This window comes from Vipera berus (genome assembly GCF_964194415.1).
Source record: "Vipera berus genome assembly, chromosome: 2".
Classification (NCBI taxonomy): domain Eukaryota; kingdom Metazoa; phylum Chordata; class Lepidosauria; order Squamata; family Viperidae; genus Vipera; species Vipera berus.
Window position 1 is genome coordinate 35,467,414 of NC_138203.1, and position 16,726 is coordinate 35,484,139.

The following is a 16,726-nucleotide window of genomic DNA, read 5'->3' on the forward strand; positions in this document are numbered from 1 at the left end:
CTTGGATTTTCTTAGGATAAAAAGCGATTCCCAAACTGCTGCTTTCTGTAGATTATGCCTCCTCAAATCACTCGCTGTTGCCCCAGTTGGGTGGGAATTTGGTAGGTTGTGGCCTCCCTGTCGGAAAACGCCGAGCCGGTCTCCAATTGAACAAGAGCCGGCCGTTACCAACGAAGCGATGATCTCCTGGCAAGGGCAGCCTCCCAACCAGTAGGGGGCGGTGCCGCGCCTTGGCCGCGCAGCCGGCCGCGCTTGCGGAAGCCTCGTTGGCCGGAGCAATTCCCCTGAGGTACTTAGCGAAGGAGGCAGGCAGTACCCGCGAAGGGGCCTTCGGGAAAGGCGCTTTCCTCCCTTCAGTCGTTTTCCGCTCTTTCACTCTGGCTCAGGAGTTCACATGGCTTCTCGCGAAGGCGGCGATGCGGTCCTGTTCAGACGGGGCGCCGGGCAGGTAACGGTGCTAGGGGCCTCGCCTTGCCTTCTTGATAATCCCGGTCGCCGTGACTGGCCAGGGGCTCTGAAGCTCTTCCGCTTGGAAGCGAAGGAAAGGAAAGCGCGAGGGAGCCTCAGCCCCTTAACTTCAAGGAGGAAGCGGGGGGGCCGGGGGAGGGGAGGGGAGGGGAGGGGGCTGGCCAGAATGGCGTTCGGACTGCCCGAAAGGCGGGGAAGCGCGAGGCTCCTTTCAGCAGGGCGAAGAAGCGCCCGAGGTTCTGGACCTGGGAGCTGCGCTGAACGCAGAGCAAAACGGCTCGAGCCTTGCCCGAATTGCAGAAAAGAGTTTTGTCGTGCTGCAGGGCAGGGAAACGTGTAAAGTTGCTGGTTTTTTTTTCCCCATTCCACGCGACAGAGTCAACTTGGCTGGTTCGCATCACCCGGAGCTTCGGATCCAGCATGTCAATAGTATTCTTTTTTTTTTATTAAAGAGTTTTACAAAAACAAAATTTTACAATATATCCCCAAATCCCTCCCACCCCAAACCCCCCCACTTCCCAGAGCTAAATACAGGATTATAGTTACAATAATCATATTCTAAATAAAATTATGCATAATATACAATTAACCAAATTCATAATGTGCTTTAACTCCCCTTTAACATAACTACAAACAACGTACCAATAACAATATCCCATTAAAATCTACTCATAAGCTAAATGGAACCTTTTAGTCCCATATTTGTTCTGAATATAATTTATCCATCTCCTCCAAACTGAAATATATCTTTCCTGTGAATGATCTTTCAAATAAGCAGAAATCTTAGACATTTCTGCAAGATTCGAAACTTTAAACACCCATTCTTCTATAGTGGGCAAACTATCCTTCTTCCAATATTGTCCCACCAGTAACCGTGCTGCTGTTATCATGTTCAACATCAAGCTAGTTTCTTTAACATCACAATCTACAACAATACCCAATAAAAACAATTGCGGAGAAAACTTTATCTTTCTCTTAAAAATCTTTTGAATGTTCCACCAAATTTTAATCCAAAAAGCTTTTATATTTCTACAAGTCCACCACATGTGAAGCATATCAATAGTATTCTTGAAACAAAGTAATAGTGATGTCCGATAAAAGCCAAGATTACTCACACTGCATGGTTCATTGTTGAGATTGTTGTGTGTGTGTGTGTTAACTTCTTCAGAAAAAATACGTTTTTTATTCTGCTTTTCACAGAGTGATGATTCTGATATATGGGATGATACAGCCCTGATAAAAGCCTATGACAAAGCTGTTGCATCTTTTAAGGTAAAATGCATAATGGAATTTCACGCTCACTATGCAACCAAAGAGAGAATTCTAAAGAAATAATTTTCCCTATTAGAGATATAGTCAAGAGGACAAAGGCTTCACACACTTGCACTCAAAACGCAAAACATTTCAGGAAGAAAATGTTTATATGAGGGCAATTCAGAAATAAAGCTCTGTTTGGTTATCAGTGACAGACGCTTGCAGATACAGAACTTTTATTATATTAGAAAGCTACAACATTACTGTTCAACGTAATCACCATTCAAATTGAGGCACTTGTCATAACATCTTACAAGGTTTTGAAATTCCTTAGTAGTAGTCACTCGGCACCAAATCTGGGCTATGGGGGAATGATCAGAAACATCCCAATGGAACTGCTTCAAAAGTTCTTCGGGGGGTCTAGCAGTGTGCGGGCCAGCACTATCGTGAACCAACACCACACCGGAAGTGGTGCCATAGAAAACCCCGCCAACTGTGAAGATGCCAAAGGAGTACTGCTAATGAAGTTCATGGAGCGTGGTTCAACCATCAGTTCAGAAATTACTGTGAAACCTTACAAAAACTCAGATAAGCCATCCATAACAAGCATCGGGTATAATAAAAGTTCTGTGTCTGTGAGTGTCTGTCATTGATAACCAAACGGAGGTTTATTTCCAAATTGCCCTCATATATCTTCAAAGTCATTTTATTTTCTAAATTTTACTTGTTATTTATCTTGGGGGGAGGGGAGGAATGAACAACGTGCCAGGACTAAGCCCCAGGTTGGCTACTCTTCAGCTTCCCAATCATACGCTGGTTAATTTAATTTTGTAACAAATTTTGTAAGAAAATCAATATAGATTTTTAAAGAGACTTTTTATTACTTTTAATAATATATTCTAGTTAGATAGCCAAAATTACAAGTTTTTTGTCTTGTGCCTGTGGCATCTGCTTATATGATACTCAGACACATCACAAATCTTTGAAGGATTGCTTGTAGAGTTGAATATATAAGCAGTTGGTTGCAGAACCAATGAACTTGAAAATTAAGGGAGTTGGATCTAATTAACATTTGATTGAAAGTCTATCAGGATTTTCCCAAGGCTAGAGTAGGTAGTGGAAAGCCAGTTGCCAAGGAAAACACATCTATGAACCATCGGGAGTCAAGCTGAACTTGAAGAAATGTCTATTTTTTTACTAATTTCTTTACTTTCTCCCACAGAATGCCTTGAAGAATGGTGACTCTTCAGAGCCTTTGGACAAAACTGAGCAAAATGCTGGAACAAAAAGAAAAAACAATAAAAAGAATAAGAGTAGAAAGAAAAATAATGCTACAACACAAAAACAGGTTGTTGGTTGTATAATAGTACACTGCATTTAGAATTAATAAAAGAACAATAGAATTCATTAAAATTAATAAAAAATAATAATTGTTTTATTGAAAAAAGCATTTTAAATGTACTTCAAAAAGGAATTAAAAATCTGAAATAAAAAGACAAAAATTGTTTCCTGGTGTGAAACAGAGAAGAGGTAAAGTTTCAATTATCTAATTCTGTTTCACATTAAATTTGATAGAGAAATTGAGACATTGGCTATTTACCAAGATTTAAGCTTTTTTGGTAGGTTAGTTTTCCAATTCCTGAAATAGTTTACTATTGTTATAAAATGGTATGTTTATGAAAACTTGTACATTTTGTATTATTTGAATCTGTTTCTAGTGTATTAAAGCTATTTCAGTAAGAATAATAAAGCAGGGACCCTTAAAACATCAACTGCAAATTTAAAAAGTAACTTGATTGAAGTGACAAGATGTCCGCTGGAAATGTACAATGTATTTAAATAGTAAGCTTTTGGGAGGCACTGACGCGGTGGCTCAGTGGGTTAAGACGCTGAGCTTGTCAATCAGAAGGTCGGCAGTTTGGCGGGTCAAATCCCGAGTGCCGCGTAACAGAGTGAGCGCCTGTTACTCGTCCCAGCTTCTGCCAACCTAGCAGTTCAAAAGCACGTAAAAATGCAAGTAGAAAAATAGGGACCACAGCGTTCCGTGCGCCTTTGGCGTCTAGTCATGCCGGCCACATGACCACGGAGACGTCCTCTGACAAGCGCTGGCTCTTTGGCTTTGAAACGGAGATGAGCACCGGCCCCTAGAGTTGAAAACGACTAGCACGCATGTGCCGGGGAACCTTTATCTTTATGTACATATTTAAGTGCCAGAATAAATAATTACAAAAAACTAAGAATTTATGAAATAGCAAGAGCATTGTTCTACAAAAGACTACTTTTTCTTTATAATTATATAGTACAAGTCCAAGGAAACAACTGGATCAAACCCAAAGGAAAAAATTATAAGATATGTATTTGTGTGTGTGTGTAGATAGATATAGATATATTTGTTTATCTTTAAAACTGGTACAATATGAGCTGATTTACCTTCATATCCCAGAATAAAACAAAACTTTCACTTACACTCCTTCCACTTTATTCAGATTTTATCTTTCCATCAATCCATTAATAAATTCAGAACTACTTTAGCTGTTCAGAATGCCTGCTGTATAAAAATAAGGTCACACCTTTATGCCAGGAATTGGATAGTAAATATATAGAGAAAAAAATGATTAATGTAACATTTTTCTTTTCAATGCAGTGGAGAGTTAACGATGTATGTAGCGCAGTTTGGTCTGAAGATGGCAATGTATACCAAGCAACTATTACCTCAATTAACTGGAAGAAAGGAACTTGTGTAGTAGTTTATACTGGATATGGTAATAGGGAAGAACAGAAGTTATCAGATCTTTTACCACTGAAGGATGCTGAGGGAACTAATGAAGAGAAAAGTGCTGCTGAGGTAAATACCAAATAGGAAAAATATTACAAGTGTTAAGGTTCTAACAGAAGTGGACTGCATTTAGAGGCAAATATATGTTTTCTTTGTAGATTTTATACAGGAGAAATGATGTAAGAATGTAATAGTTTTATAGGTTTCCCATCACTCTCTTTAATATCTTCACATTCAGAGTTGAACTTCCACACTGTAAGTAAGATGTTCTGTAAGTTTCCTGTGCAATAGAGAATCCTGATCTTGTTTCAAGGTTCTGCATCACACGAAGAACCTAAATGAATGTAACAAATGTCCTATTGCAGAAGTTTGCACTGCACTTAAGATGGCAGTCGAAGAAAGCTCATGTTCTTATTTCCATTTTCCTTTTTCATATAATTCACAAAGAAAATATCAGGAAAAGATATTGTGTGATAAGAAAAAGCAATACATATGAAATACAGCGCTATTCTGCAGTTGAGTGAGCTTCTTACTTAGCTACTTATATAGGCCATTGTTTCTTTCACTCCCCAGAGCTGATCCAGAACATCTGATAAAAGGCTCATAATTAAACTCAGGCAATCCCTGAGTTATGAGCGTTTACTTAACGCTCATTCAAAGTTACATGATGAGTGCTTCCTAATGCTTATGAGCAAGTCCTGAAATATGAATGTTGCCGCATCACGACAGTCGTTCAACCTTACGAGTGACTGCAGTGGCACTCCTGCTGCTCCAGGCCTTCAATGCATTCACAGAGAATAGAGGCCTAAAGTAACGCAAGTTCACACGAGATCAGTGGGATGAAATCTCACGCTACTGATCTCGCGTGATCTCATGGCACTTTAGGCTTCTGTTCTCTGCAACAGAATGGAATCGAAGCCGGGGGACACTTCCACGTGCTTCTGGAAGCTGGATCTGGGCTCCGAAGGCCTTTTCCAGGCCGCTGCCACCTAGATCTCAGGCTGGGTGATGCTTACGTAGTTCTCTGGCAGCCTGTTTCCGGGTGGCAGCAGCCTGGAAAAGGCTTCTGGCACCAGGACCGGGCCACGGGGGGGGAGGCATGTAATTGTCCCCCAGCTTCAGATCCGGTGGCAGCAGGAACTGCAACAGAGAGGAGATGGATCTTTCCCAGGTGAGTCCACTGCGGCAGGAAGGGAGGGGGAAGCATGAGGTATCTTAGTGTGTTGGGGAGGCCTTGGGGGCCTGTTTTATCACTAGGCCCTCCATGGCCTGCCCCACTCTTGAGATACCTCATGTTCACTTAACAAGCCCTGTGCATCTTAACAAGCAAGGGAGTGATCTTTGAGGTACAAGATACACTGAGTTTTTGAGTTACAAATGGAATGGGCAGGCTCCATTACACTCGTAACTCGAGGACTACCTGTAGTTTATTCTTGCTCCCTTTGTATTGTATTTTTGAAATATCTCCACATAACCTGTTGTAGTTTTCAAATCAAGGCTACCAACAGAGAAATACATTTGCAGCTTAATAAGTTCAGCTAACTAAAAAGATACATCCTGTCCTCATTTAGTGACCACAGTCTATTCCAGCTATTTTGTGGTTATTATCATCGTCATTTTTACTGGTTGCTAAACAAATTAGTCACTAAAATGGCTATTTATAGGGGAAGTTATTGAAGCTATTTGGTTATTTTGAAATAGGGATTTTAGCAGTTGCCTTTAAAACAGTATATTTTCCAGAGAATAGAATGAAAAGAAAAAGTGCAATATATTTTGTAATTTTAAATATCTGCTGCACATTCATAAAATTTAATGGTTTTTTTTACTAGAATGAAAATGAGACTCAATATTCAACGGATGAAAGTGATTTTTCCTTCCGGTCACCTCAAAGCAGACACAACCATACAAAATCAGCGCAGTGCAACGCCCACTTTCCTCGTCCACCATCACCTTCAGCACAAGGATCAGAAAGGGTAAGTTTATAAGCAAGTTTGAAAGCTTTACCTTACTAGGCAGTGGCGTTGACAAAACTAAGTTGTTATATTAAAACTTAAGGTGCAGTATTGAAACTACTTTTATGAGGGAGGACATATTGGAAACTATTCAAACAGACATGGGTTGTTCATATTGGATGGGAAGGACTCCTATCAGAATCGATAGAGTCTCGCTGCAGGTTAATAGGTTATATTGAAGGAGATGAGTAAACACAATTGTCTGAAAAAGTATATGCCCATCTCAGATTTTCTGATTTTTTTTTAATCTTTGATACTGAACGTTATCAGAACAGAACTCGTGTGAATTGTATCGATGTGTAAAGAGAATCTGGAAAAAAATAAACATTTACTTTTTCTGCTTTGTGCATAAACAAAATCATCCAGCAAGTAGTGTACCGGTGTGAAAACCTAATTGTCTCCCTATTTCATGCAGCTCAGTTAAAAAGGATGACCAGGGCAGCTGTGTAAGTGTTTCATTAAGGATTGATTGGAATCAAATCTACCCTCTGTAAATCTCACAAATTTGATTCCCTGCTTCATGGATTCTTGAGGCATGTCATGCCCCACTCAGAAGAAATTTCTGAGAATTTTGAAAAATACAGGAAGTCCTCAACTTACGACGACAATTGAGCCCAAATTTCTGTTGCTAAGTGAGATGTTTGTTAAGTGAGTTTTGCCCCATTTAACCACCTTTCTTGCCAAGGTTGTTAAGTGAATCACTGCAGTTATTAAGTTAGTAACGTAGTTAATTGAATTGGCTTTCCCCATTGACTTTACTTGTCAGAAGGTTGCAAAAGGTGATCATCACATGACCCTGGGACACTGCCACCATCACAAATATGAGTCACTTGCCAAGCATCTGAACTTTGATCATGTGACCATGGAGATGCTGCAATGGTTGTAAGTGTGAAAAATGGTCATAAGTCACGTTTTTCAGTGCCATTGTAACTTTGAACAGTCACTAAATGAACTGTTGTAAGTCAAGGACTACCTGTAATGAAGCTTATCCATTTGAAAGAAGTTACAGTATGGAAACATTTCTGCAGTTCTGTGGTTCAATTAATATTGACTTAAAATAGAGATTTTGGAGAACAGTTCGTGTTCTTTAGAGTGACTATTCTCATAAAATCCCTTCAAGAGAACACTGTTAAACAAACTAACTAACTAACTAGGGAGGCACAAAATAATTTGCAGAAACACCTGGATCTGCAGATATTTTCCACTTTGGCTAAAGTCACACCATATCAGAAAATCACTGGAATTTGTAAAAATGGAATTCGTGGCTAACAAGAGAAAAACCCATAGCTCACTAAGAAAAATATTAATGTCCACGCCCCAAAGCCCACATCCTCTGCACACAGCACAAATGTCCTTCTCCCAACCCCGGAGACAATGCATTCCAACTAACCCTATCTATCTGGCTCCAGAATGAGAGGATCATTCTTGTCTATATTAACTTCACCTTGCATATCAACTCCATGGTAGGTCATTTCCTCAACACAAACTTTTATTCCCCAAGACAAGAGGTGGCCACCACATTCAGCAGCAAATTACGGTATTTGAAGCCAAGCCAATAGCACAACTTCTTTATGCCCAGCTGGGCCCATTTTCCATTTTTGCACCATTAGAACTTGTTAAGTCCAAATTGCTAAAATAGACCCATCGTCCCAAAATGTGTCTCAAGAGAGTGAAAGTTAGAGTGTGAATGACCATACCCAACTATTGGCTTTTTCCCTCTTGGCTTGCCCCACTAACTATGAGGGAGGGTTTTCAGTCCACACGGAAAAAGACAGTGGCAACTAAATCTCATCCTCAGGCTTTTGTCCCAAATCAGGCCAAATCATTATTTAAATACTGTGTAGCAGACACAGAGCATCAGTTGGACTACATAGCTACTACCAACCTTTATAGGCATGATTTTGATTGTACTCCACCCTCCTTATGCTGGTGTTTGACCATAATAAAGTTTGGTTGATGCTCATATCAGGTTTGCCCAAAAGCACATTGATGTTTCTCTAGGTTTGTTTTATGGACTATTGGGTATAATTGATTAAGAGTGCTTTGCTGCTCTAGGCTGGAAGGAAATTCCCTGGGCCTCCACCTTTCCTATCAGGCTGGTCTCCACCATTTCCCTCAGGACCACCGGTGAGTGATAATAGGCCATAAAAGGCATGTCATGTTGTGAGAAATAAACTATGTTTTGAGTTTCTAATTGAGAATTGTCATGAAAATGTTCCTCTATAATTTTTATTTCATTAATTTTGGTTAATTTTGCATTAAGGATTTGCTTGAATTTAATAAGCAGTAATAAAAATGTATAAATTAAATTAGAAGTTACTAATTCTGAACTTGTGTATTGTGGTTTTTGCTAGTTAAAATGTCACTGTTGTTTCTAACACGAGTGCTTTCCTTTTTGTTTGTACAAACTAATGTTCCTCTACCTTGGACACTTTAAGATATGTGGATTTTAACTCCCAGATTTATCCAGCCAGCCTTGAGAAACACTAAAACAGGGGTGTCAAACTCAATTTCATTGAGGGCCGCATCAGCATTGCGGTTGCCCTCAGGGGGCCGGGTGGGCGTGGCCTACTAGGTGGGCGTGGCTAGAGTGCGTATGGCCTACTGGGTGGGCGTGGCCAGCTCTACATCGTTCGCATCAAGGCTGCCTATGGGGGCCTGGGCAGGAGTGGGACACATCTGGGGGTCTCTGGCAGGAGGAGGGTCTCTGGGCCAGGGCCAAGGCAGTGGGGGCCGTTCCCTCACTGTTTCCAGGATGGCTTCGCGGGCCGCATGAAACCACTTCGCGGGCTGGATCCGGCCCCCGGGCCTTGTGTTTGACATGTCTGCACTAAAAGCTAGCTGATAAATTTGTCCTTTATTTTTCTAGTTGATACCACCTCCTCCACTTCTTAGTTCAGATTCACCCGATGATGATGATGAAGCTTTAGGAAGTATGTTAATAGCTTGGTATATGAGTGGCTACCACACTGGCTACTACCTGGTGAGCCTTTTTCCCCCATATTAAAAGGCAAACTGCCTACTTTATCAGAGTTATTGCTGCTAAAAATAAAATAAAAATGTGATTTGTGACAGTATGGCTTTTTTGTAAGAAATGTCCTATATACAGAGATTGATATAAAAACTTAGTGTAAATATTAAACCATGTAGTTTAAAGGGAGAGTTCCTCATTTCTCTGGCTTTCAATAAGCCATCTTTATTTTATATTCTATTTTCTATTTGTATTTTGGTTTTCTATTCTGTTTAATTATTATAAGTAATAGGTGCTTATAAATATATCTTGGCTGTCTGCTTCTCTGGGTTTTATCTTTAAAAATATACAACAGTAATTTTAGGTAAATAGTACTACTACCTAATAGTGACAATATTATTTATAATTACTCTTTTCTTCAATCAAAAGACTCCCAGAACTTCATTAAAAAAATAATATTAAGACACTTCCTGCTCTTAAGTTCCAAACTATCAGAAAAGGGAATGGGATAAGATCATCATTGTGGATGGCTGCTAATTAAATTGTCTACATCGATCTGTTCTATGTTGGATTGCACTAAGCTCTGCACTGTAATCTTCGCCAGCTGACCTGTTCGTATCATCTTTTTTCATATGCTTCATTCATATTTTAAAAGCATTGGGCCAAAAAAAAACAAATCTGGCAGTTCTTAGAATTTTTTATTTAGACAAATGCATTTTCTATCGCAACAAAGTTCTTTCAGCTTAACTATTTTTTCCACAATTCTCAAAAATATCAGTGTTAAAGAAAGATAATCAAAATCCTCTGGACAGAAAACATGAAATATTTTTCATGTTATTCTGAATCTGCAGTGATATGTTTATTGTAAACACATTTCTTGTGTGAAAAAATGAGAGAATATGTATAAGAACTCTAAATACTATTGATGATGCTCTAGGAATTTCAGCAATAAAATCTTGCAGCTAAAAATGTGAAATGGGATGTTGATGATGGCAAGAGGCTTATACGACTATCCAGTCAAAAAGAAGACTCAAAGCGGTATACAGCGTAAATACTAAAATGCCAACTTGTTGAGTAAATGTACAAACAAGAAAATAAGGCCATGGTCTTAACACTTTTCTAAAGCAGAACTGGCAAATGAGTCATGGGAAAGAATGGTATTCCAGAGGGCAGGAATGGCAGTAGTTTCGATTAAAATTACCTTTTTCTATTTCATCATAAACTAAGCTTGGAACCAAAGCTATTTGCTTTGGAATCATTTTCTTATAATTTGTGCTACAAGGGGAAAAACACAAGCTATATAGCTCATAGATTTGCACATAAATTGTTAATAACGTTGAAGCCCTTCCTGCTCACTTTTTGCAGGCTGGTTTTATCACTGGCGTTTACCTATGAAAAAAACTTAGATTAATTTAGCTTGAATTTTTATTTATGTTACCTGTTTCTTGCAGGACTGCAAAATGTATTAATATTTAACTTCAAACTGTATATTACATTGCATAGGGTTTAAAGCAGGGCCGAGTGGAAGCTTCTGTGGGAAGACACACTCACATGAAGTAAGTCTGGTAAGTATTACATCTTATTGGCATTGTGCAGTAGAAGATATTCCTTTGAATGTATTAAGATGGGTACTTAGCCAAATATCACTTAAGAATATAGTGGGGGGAGGGGAATTATTTAATCCCCTGTTGATTTTGTACGTTTGCCCACTGACGAAATGATCAATCTATAATTTTAATGGTAGGTTTATTTTAACAGTGATAGATAGAATAACAACAAAAAATTCAGAAAAACTCATTTCAGAAAAGTTATAAATTGATTTGCATTTTAATGGGTGAAATAAGTATTTTACCCCTTCGCAAAACATGACTTAGTACTTGGTGGCAAAACCCTTGTTGGCAGTCACAGAGGTCAGATGTTTCTTGTAGTTGGCCAACAGGTTTGCACACATCTCAGGAGGGATTTTATCCCACTCCTCTTTGCAGATCCTCTCCAAGTCATTAAGGTTAAAATCTGTGGAAGAAGCTGAAGGTTCGAGTTGCCAAATGTCAGCCTCGAACCTTCAGCTCTTTCCACAGATTTTCTATGGGATTAAGATCTGGAGACTGGCTAGGGCACTCCAGGACCTTAATGTGCTTCTTCTTGAGCCACTCCTTGTGTGTTTTGGGTCATTGCCATGCTGGAATATCCATCCATGACCCATTTTCAATGCCCTGGATGAGGGAAGGAGGTTCTCACACACAATTTGACGGCACATGGCCCTGTCCATCATTCCTTTGATGCGGTGAAGTTGTCCTGTCCTCTTAGCAGAAAAATACCCCAACGCATAATGTTCCACCTCCATGTTTGATGGTGGGGATGGTGATCTTGGGGTCACAGGCATCATTCCTCTTCCTCCTAACACGGCGAGTTGAGTTGATGCCAGAGACCTCGATTTTGGTCTCACCTGACCATAATACTTTCACCCAGCTCTCCTCTGCATCATTCAGATGTTCGTTGTCAAACTTCAGATGGGCCTGCACAGGTGCTTTCTTGAGCAGGGGGACATTGCAGGCGCTGCAGGATTTCAGTCCTTCACTGCATTGTGTGTTACCAATTGTTTTCTTGGTGACTATGGTCCCAGCTGCCTTGAGATCATTGACAAGATCCTCCCATGTAGTTCTGGGCTGATTCCTCGCCATTCTCATGATCATTGAAACTCCACGAGATGAGATCTTGCATGGAGCCCCAGACCGAGGAAGATTGTAAGTTATTTCGTGTTTCTTCCATTTGCGAATAATCGCACCAACTGTTGTCATCTTCTCAGCAAGCTTGGCAATAGTTTTGTAGCCCATTCCAGCCTTTTGTAGGTCTACAATCTTGTCCCTGACATCCTTGGACAGCTCTGGTCTTGGCCATGGTGGAGAGTTTGGAATCTGATTGATTGATTGATTGATTGATTGATTATGTGGACAGGTGTATTTTATACAGATAACAAGCTGAGATTAGGAGCACTCCCTTTAAGAGAATGCTCCTAATCTCAGCTCATTACCTGTATAAAAGACACCTGGGAGCCAGAAATCTTGCTGATTGATAGGGGATCAAATACTTACTTCACTCATAGATTGATCATTTCTTTGTCAGCGGGCAAACATACAAAATCAGCAGGGGATCAAATAATTGTCTCCCCCACTGTAGCATGTCTTGTAATCATTCTTAGTAGCATCTAGAACTCACAGAATACTATTACTTAATCCAAAATTGCTGCAGAGCTTATGGATTGATAAAATCATTGGAAGTAGTTATTCCGATTTATATTATTTATATTTTATAGCCCCAAGAACAATAAGTACTTAAAAGCATCAGATTTATAGCAGTTATCAGAAGTCTGGAATAAGGGTGGCGGTTTCGTTCTCTGAGCTTGTGGGTTGGTTTCCGAACATTTCATTACCAGGCTAGGTAACATCTTCAGGGGAGTTTAGGGGGTGTCAGTGTTCCTCTGGCCACATGAAGCCCTTATGAACAGAGGAACACTGACACCGACATCCCCTAAACAACCCTGAAGATGTTACCTGGCCTGGTAACAAAACCTTCAGAAACCAACCCACAAGCTCGGAGAATGAACCACCACCCCCATCCTAAACCCGAGCTACAGACATTTGCCACCATCGCTAATCTAGAATAAATCATAGGTTCCCAAATGAATTTGCTTTCCCACATGATGTTTTTGACAGTCTCTCAGAGAGAAAGTTCCCCCCCCCTCTACCCTTCTTAGCAGAGGAATCTCACAGATAACAGATAATGCTGAGAGAGGACCATTTGCCACCGTCTACATCATGTTCACTGCTGGCAAAATACTAACAATGTTGCTGTTGTTATCTTGTGTTCATTTTTAGGTGAATATTCTGGACAGATTGAATAACATTCAGATAAATTCTGATAACATGCTGATTCTTAGAGTCAACTTCCAACATGAAGACTTATCTTCAATGCTAGCTCCACAGCAGCTTTATCTTGATGTATTCCATTTTGTAGTTGTGGACAGCTGCAATGACCTAAGTGAAAAACTGTGTCCATGCATGGACTATCCAGGATCCAGGACTAGAACAACTCTTCTGTCAGTTAAGGGAATGGTTGGTTACTATCACCCAACTGGTTTGAAATACTGATCAATAAAATTAACCTTTTCCAAATTGATTTTTCTTTTTTTTTATTAAGCTTACTGATAGCTAGAATAGGTAAAAAGAATTTTTTAACACAATGGTCGTGTTTCCTTTTGTGGAGTCTTATGTGGATTATACGCAGATACATATCCTCACAACAGAACACAGATAATGCACATACTGCATGAATTAAGGTCACTAGAAAACACTCTGCTTTCATATAAGGTTTTAAAAGTTTCCCATTGCATCACCCCTGATTTCAATTTTGAGGCAAGTAAGGAAGCCATAGTAGTATCTAGCAGAAGAGCCTATTTTTCATCTTACACCGTGTCACCTTTTATTGTTTGTATGATAATTATTGCATTTTGAGCACACATTAGCAGTTGCAGAACTACAAATAAATAATAATAATAATAATAAACCTTTATTGTCAAAGTACAACATGTGTACATTGAGATTAGCTGAGCCTCTCCCCGTGCTCCCTCCCCCCAACACACAGTGACAACAAACCATCCTACCACACCATGTGAACCAACTACACCACACACCGGCCTCCCAAGTCAATTCTGCATGAGTTCACAGAGATTATATCCCATTCAAAAGCCTAACAGCCCACGGATAAAAGCTGTTTTTCATCCTGTTGGTACGGCTGACTGTACTCCTATATCCTACCCGATGGTAGGAGAGTAAAGAGATACCGTCCAGGGTGTGAGTCATCCCTGAGAATTTTCCTCACTCTTCCAAGGCAACGAGCCCTGGCGAGGTCATCCAGTGGTCATCAGGGCAATATATCAAAAGCAAACAGCCTGCATAATAGTTAATAACAGTTTGACTGAAGTATGTAATATTGAAAAAGGTACAAGGCAGGGGTGCCCGTTGTCACCTTTATTATTTGTTTTAACATTGGAAATATTATTGATTAAAATACGGGATTCGTATAAAATTAAGGGAATTCAAATTAGAGACCAGGATTATAGATTGAGGGCATTTGCAGATGATCTGGTTGTTACAGTGATTCAGCCTGATTATTCAGTTGTAGAATTGATGGGAGATAATAACGCAATATGGGAAAGTTTCTGGATTTAAGGTTAATATACAAAAAACTAAAATGTCTAAAAATATGACAGTATCACAAAAGGCTGTCTTAGAAGAGCTAACGGGATTTGAGATAGTTAAAAGGGTTAAATATTTGGGGATATATTTATCACCCTCAAATGTAAAGTTATATAAAAATAATTATGAAAAGTTATGGGGAAAAGTACAAAAAGAATTAGACAGTTGGAAAAAATTACAATTATCTTTATTGGGAAGAATTGCAGCTGTGAAAATGAATGTTTTGCCAAAATTTTTATTTTTATTTCAAATGATACCTATACTTAAGAAGGACTTAAATTTGGAGGAATGGCAAAAGAATTAATAAATTTGTTTGGGCAGGGAAAAAGCCACGAGTCAAATTTAAGATTATGCAAGATACGCGTGAAAGAGGTGGTCTTAAAATGCCTAATTTTAAATTATATTATGAAGCTGCTGCCTTGTCAGCGATAAGTGATTGGTTTAATTTAACACAAGTGAGATTATTAAATCTTGAGGGCCATGATTTGCTATTTGGATGGCATGCATATTTATTGTATGATAAGAAGGTGGACAATGTGTTCAAGATACATATTTTAAGGTTTGCTCTGTTGCGAGTTTGGAAAAAGTACAGACATAAGTTAAATTATAAGATACCTATTTGGGCAATACCTAAACACGCAATAGAAAATATAAATGTTGGATTTAAACATGATGTGATTACATATAAGGAAATTTTGAGTTTTGAGAGGAATGTATGGCAATTAAAGCCATATAATATTTTAAAAGAAGAAAAGATTGTACAAACCTGGTTTCAGTATGGGCAATTACAGGCTAGGTGGAAAGAAGACCAGAAAATTGGTTTCTCAAGGATTGATGAAAATTTGGTAAAGCAAATTAGAGATCAAGGTCAAGCACATATTAAAAGGATATATCTTGCATTGATAGAAATTGATTCAGAGACGGAACTTGTTAAAGACTGTATGATAAAGTGGGCTCAGAATTTTCAAGAAGTTATTACAATGGATACTTGGGAAAAGATTTGGGTTAGAAAAGTAAAATTTACACAGGCCCAAAATTTAAGAGAGAATTTTTATAAAATGTTTTATAGGTGGCACTTAGATCCTAAAAAATTGGCAAGTATGTATCCGAACTGTCAGCCCAAATGTTGGCGGTGTGGTTGTGAGGATGCAACGTATTTTCATATATGGTGGACTTGTAAAAAGGTCAAAGCTTTTTGGACTAAAATTTGGTGGAATATGCAAAAAATATTCAAGAAAAGGATAAAGTTTTGTCCGCAATTGTTTTTACTGGGCATTGTTACAGATACTACTGTTGTGGACACTAAGTTGATGTTGAATTTAATTACGGCAGCGAGACTTAGTAGCGCAATATTGGAAGAAGGAAGAACTGCCGACTATAGAAGAATGGACTTTAAAAGTTTCCAATTTGGCAGAAATGGCAAAGATTTCAGCGTATTTGAAAGACCAGTCGCAACAGAGATATATTGTGGAGTGGCGAAGATGGATTGATTACATCCAGAATAAATATGGGACTAAAAAATTTCACCTAGCATTTGAATAAGTATTGGATTTATGTGATATATAAATTGCTTGTAGTTATTTTATTAAGAGTTAAAGTGTGATAGAATTTAATATTTTATTGTCATTTGCATATTGTAGATTATGTTTGTTTGTTTGTATTTTTATACCCTGTATTTAGCTCTGGGAAGTCGGGGAGGGGGGAGGGAAGAGTTGGGGAGGTTTGGGGAGAGGAGAGGGGGTTGGGAGGGGTTTTGTTTTTTAAAAAATGTACTGTAAAACTTTTCAATTAAAAAAAAATGTCTTGTGCTGTGCTCACTACCCTCTGTAATACTTTCCTGTCCGCGGCTGTCAGACCAGCATACCAAACCACAATACCATACGAGAGGACGCTCTCTATAGTAGACCGGTAAAAGAGGGTCATTAGCTGTTGTTCTACCCTGTTCTTCCGCAAGACCCTAAGAAAGTGAAGCCTCTGTTGGGCCTTTCTA

At 39.1% G+C, this 16,726-nt stretch overlaps 1 protein-coding gene across 8 annotated transcripts; it reads left to right on the forward strand.

The window, feature by feature from the left end:
• Positions 1-263: 263 nt before the first annotated feature.
• Positions 264-13,657, forward strand: LOC308662426 (survival of motor neuron protein-like). Of its 8 annotated transcripts, XR_014025187.1 has the most exons (11): positions 264-448; positions 1,669-1,740; positions 2,945-3,070; positions 4,367-4,567; positions 6,328-6,471; positions 8,566-8,637; positions 9,380-9,493; positions 9,911-10,092; positions 10,419-10,519; positions 10,985-11,046; positions 13,357-13,657. XR_014025187.1 is itself a non-coding variant. In XM_081318222.1 (9 exons), the coding sequence occupies exons 1-9, from the start codon at positions 395-397 to the stop codon at positions 13,358-13,360; spliced, it is 840 nt and encodes a 279-aa protein (XP_081174348.1). In that variant the 5' UTR covers positions 264-394; the 3' UTR covers positions 13,361-13,657. The 8 variants fall into 8 exon arrangements, 3 of the variants coding, with proteins under 3 accessions (XP_081174348.1, XP_081174350.1, XP_081174349.1); XR_014025188.1 differs by lacking the exon at positions 10,419-10,519; XR_014025189.1 differs by lacking the exon at positions 10,419-10,519 and having other exon boundaries at positions 10,985-11,037.
• Positions 13,658-16,726: the final 3,069 nt, after the last annotated feature.

Coding starts and splice junctions, on each gene's coding strand:
- LOC308662426 (XM_081318222.1), top strand. CDS start 395: ATGGCTTCTCGCGAAGGCGGCGATGCGGTCCTGTTCAGACGGGGCGCC. Junction 3,071..4,366: donor ATGCTACAACACAAAAACAG/GTTGTTGGTTGT, acceptor TTTTCAATGCAG/TGGAGAGTTAACGATGTATG. Junction 9,494..10,984: donor ACCACACTGGCTACTACCTG/GTGAGCCTTTTT, acceptor TACATTGCATAG/GGTTTAAAGCAGGGCCGAGT.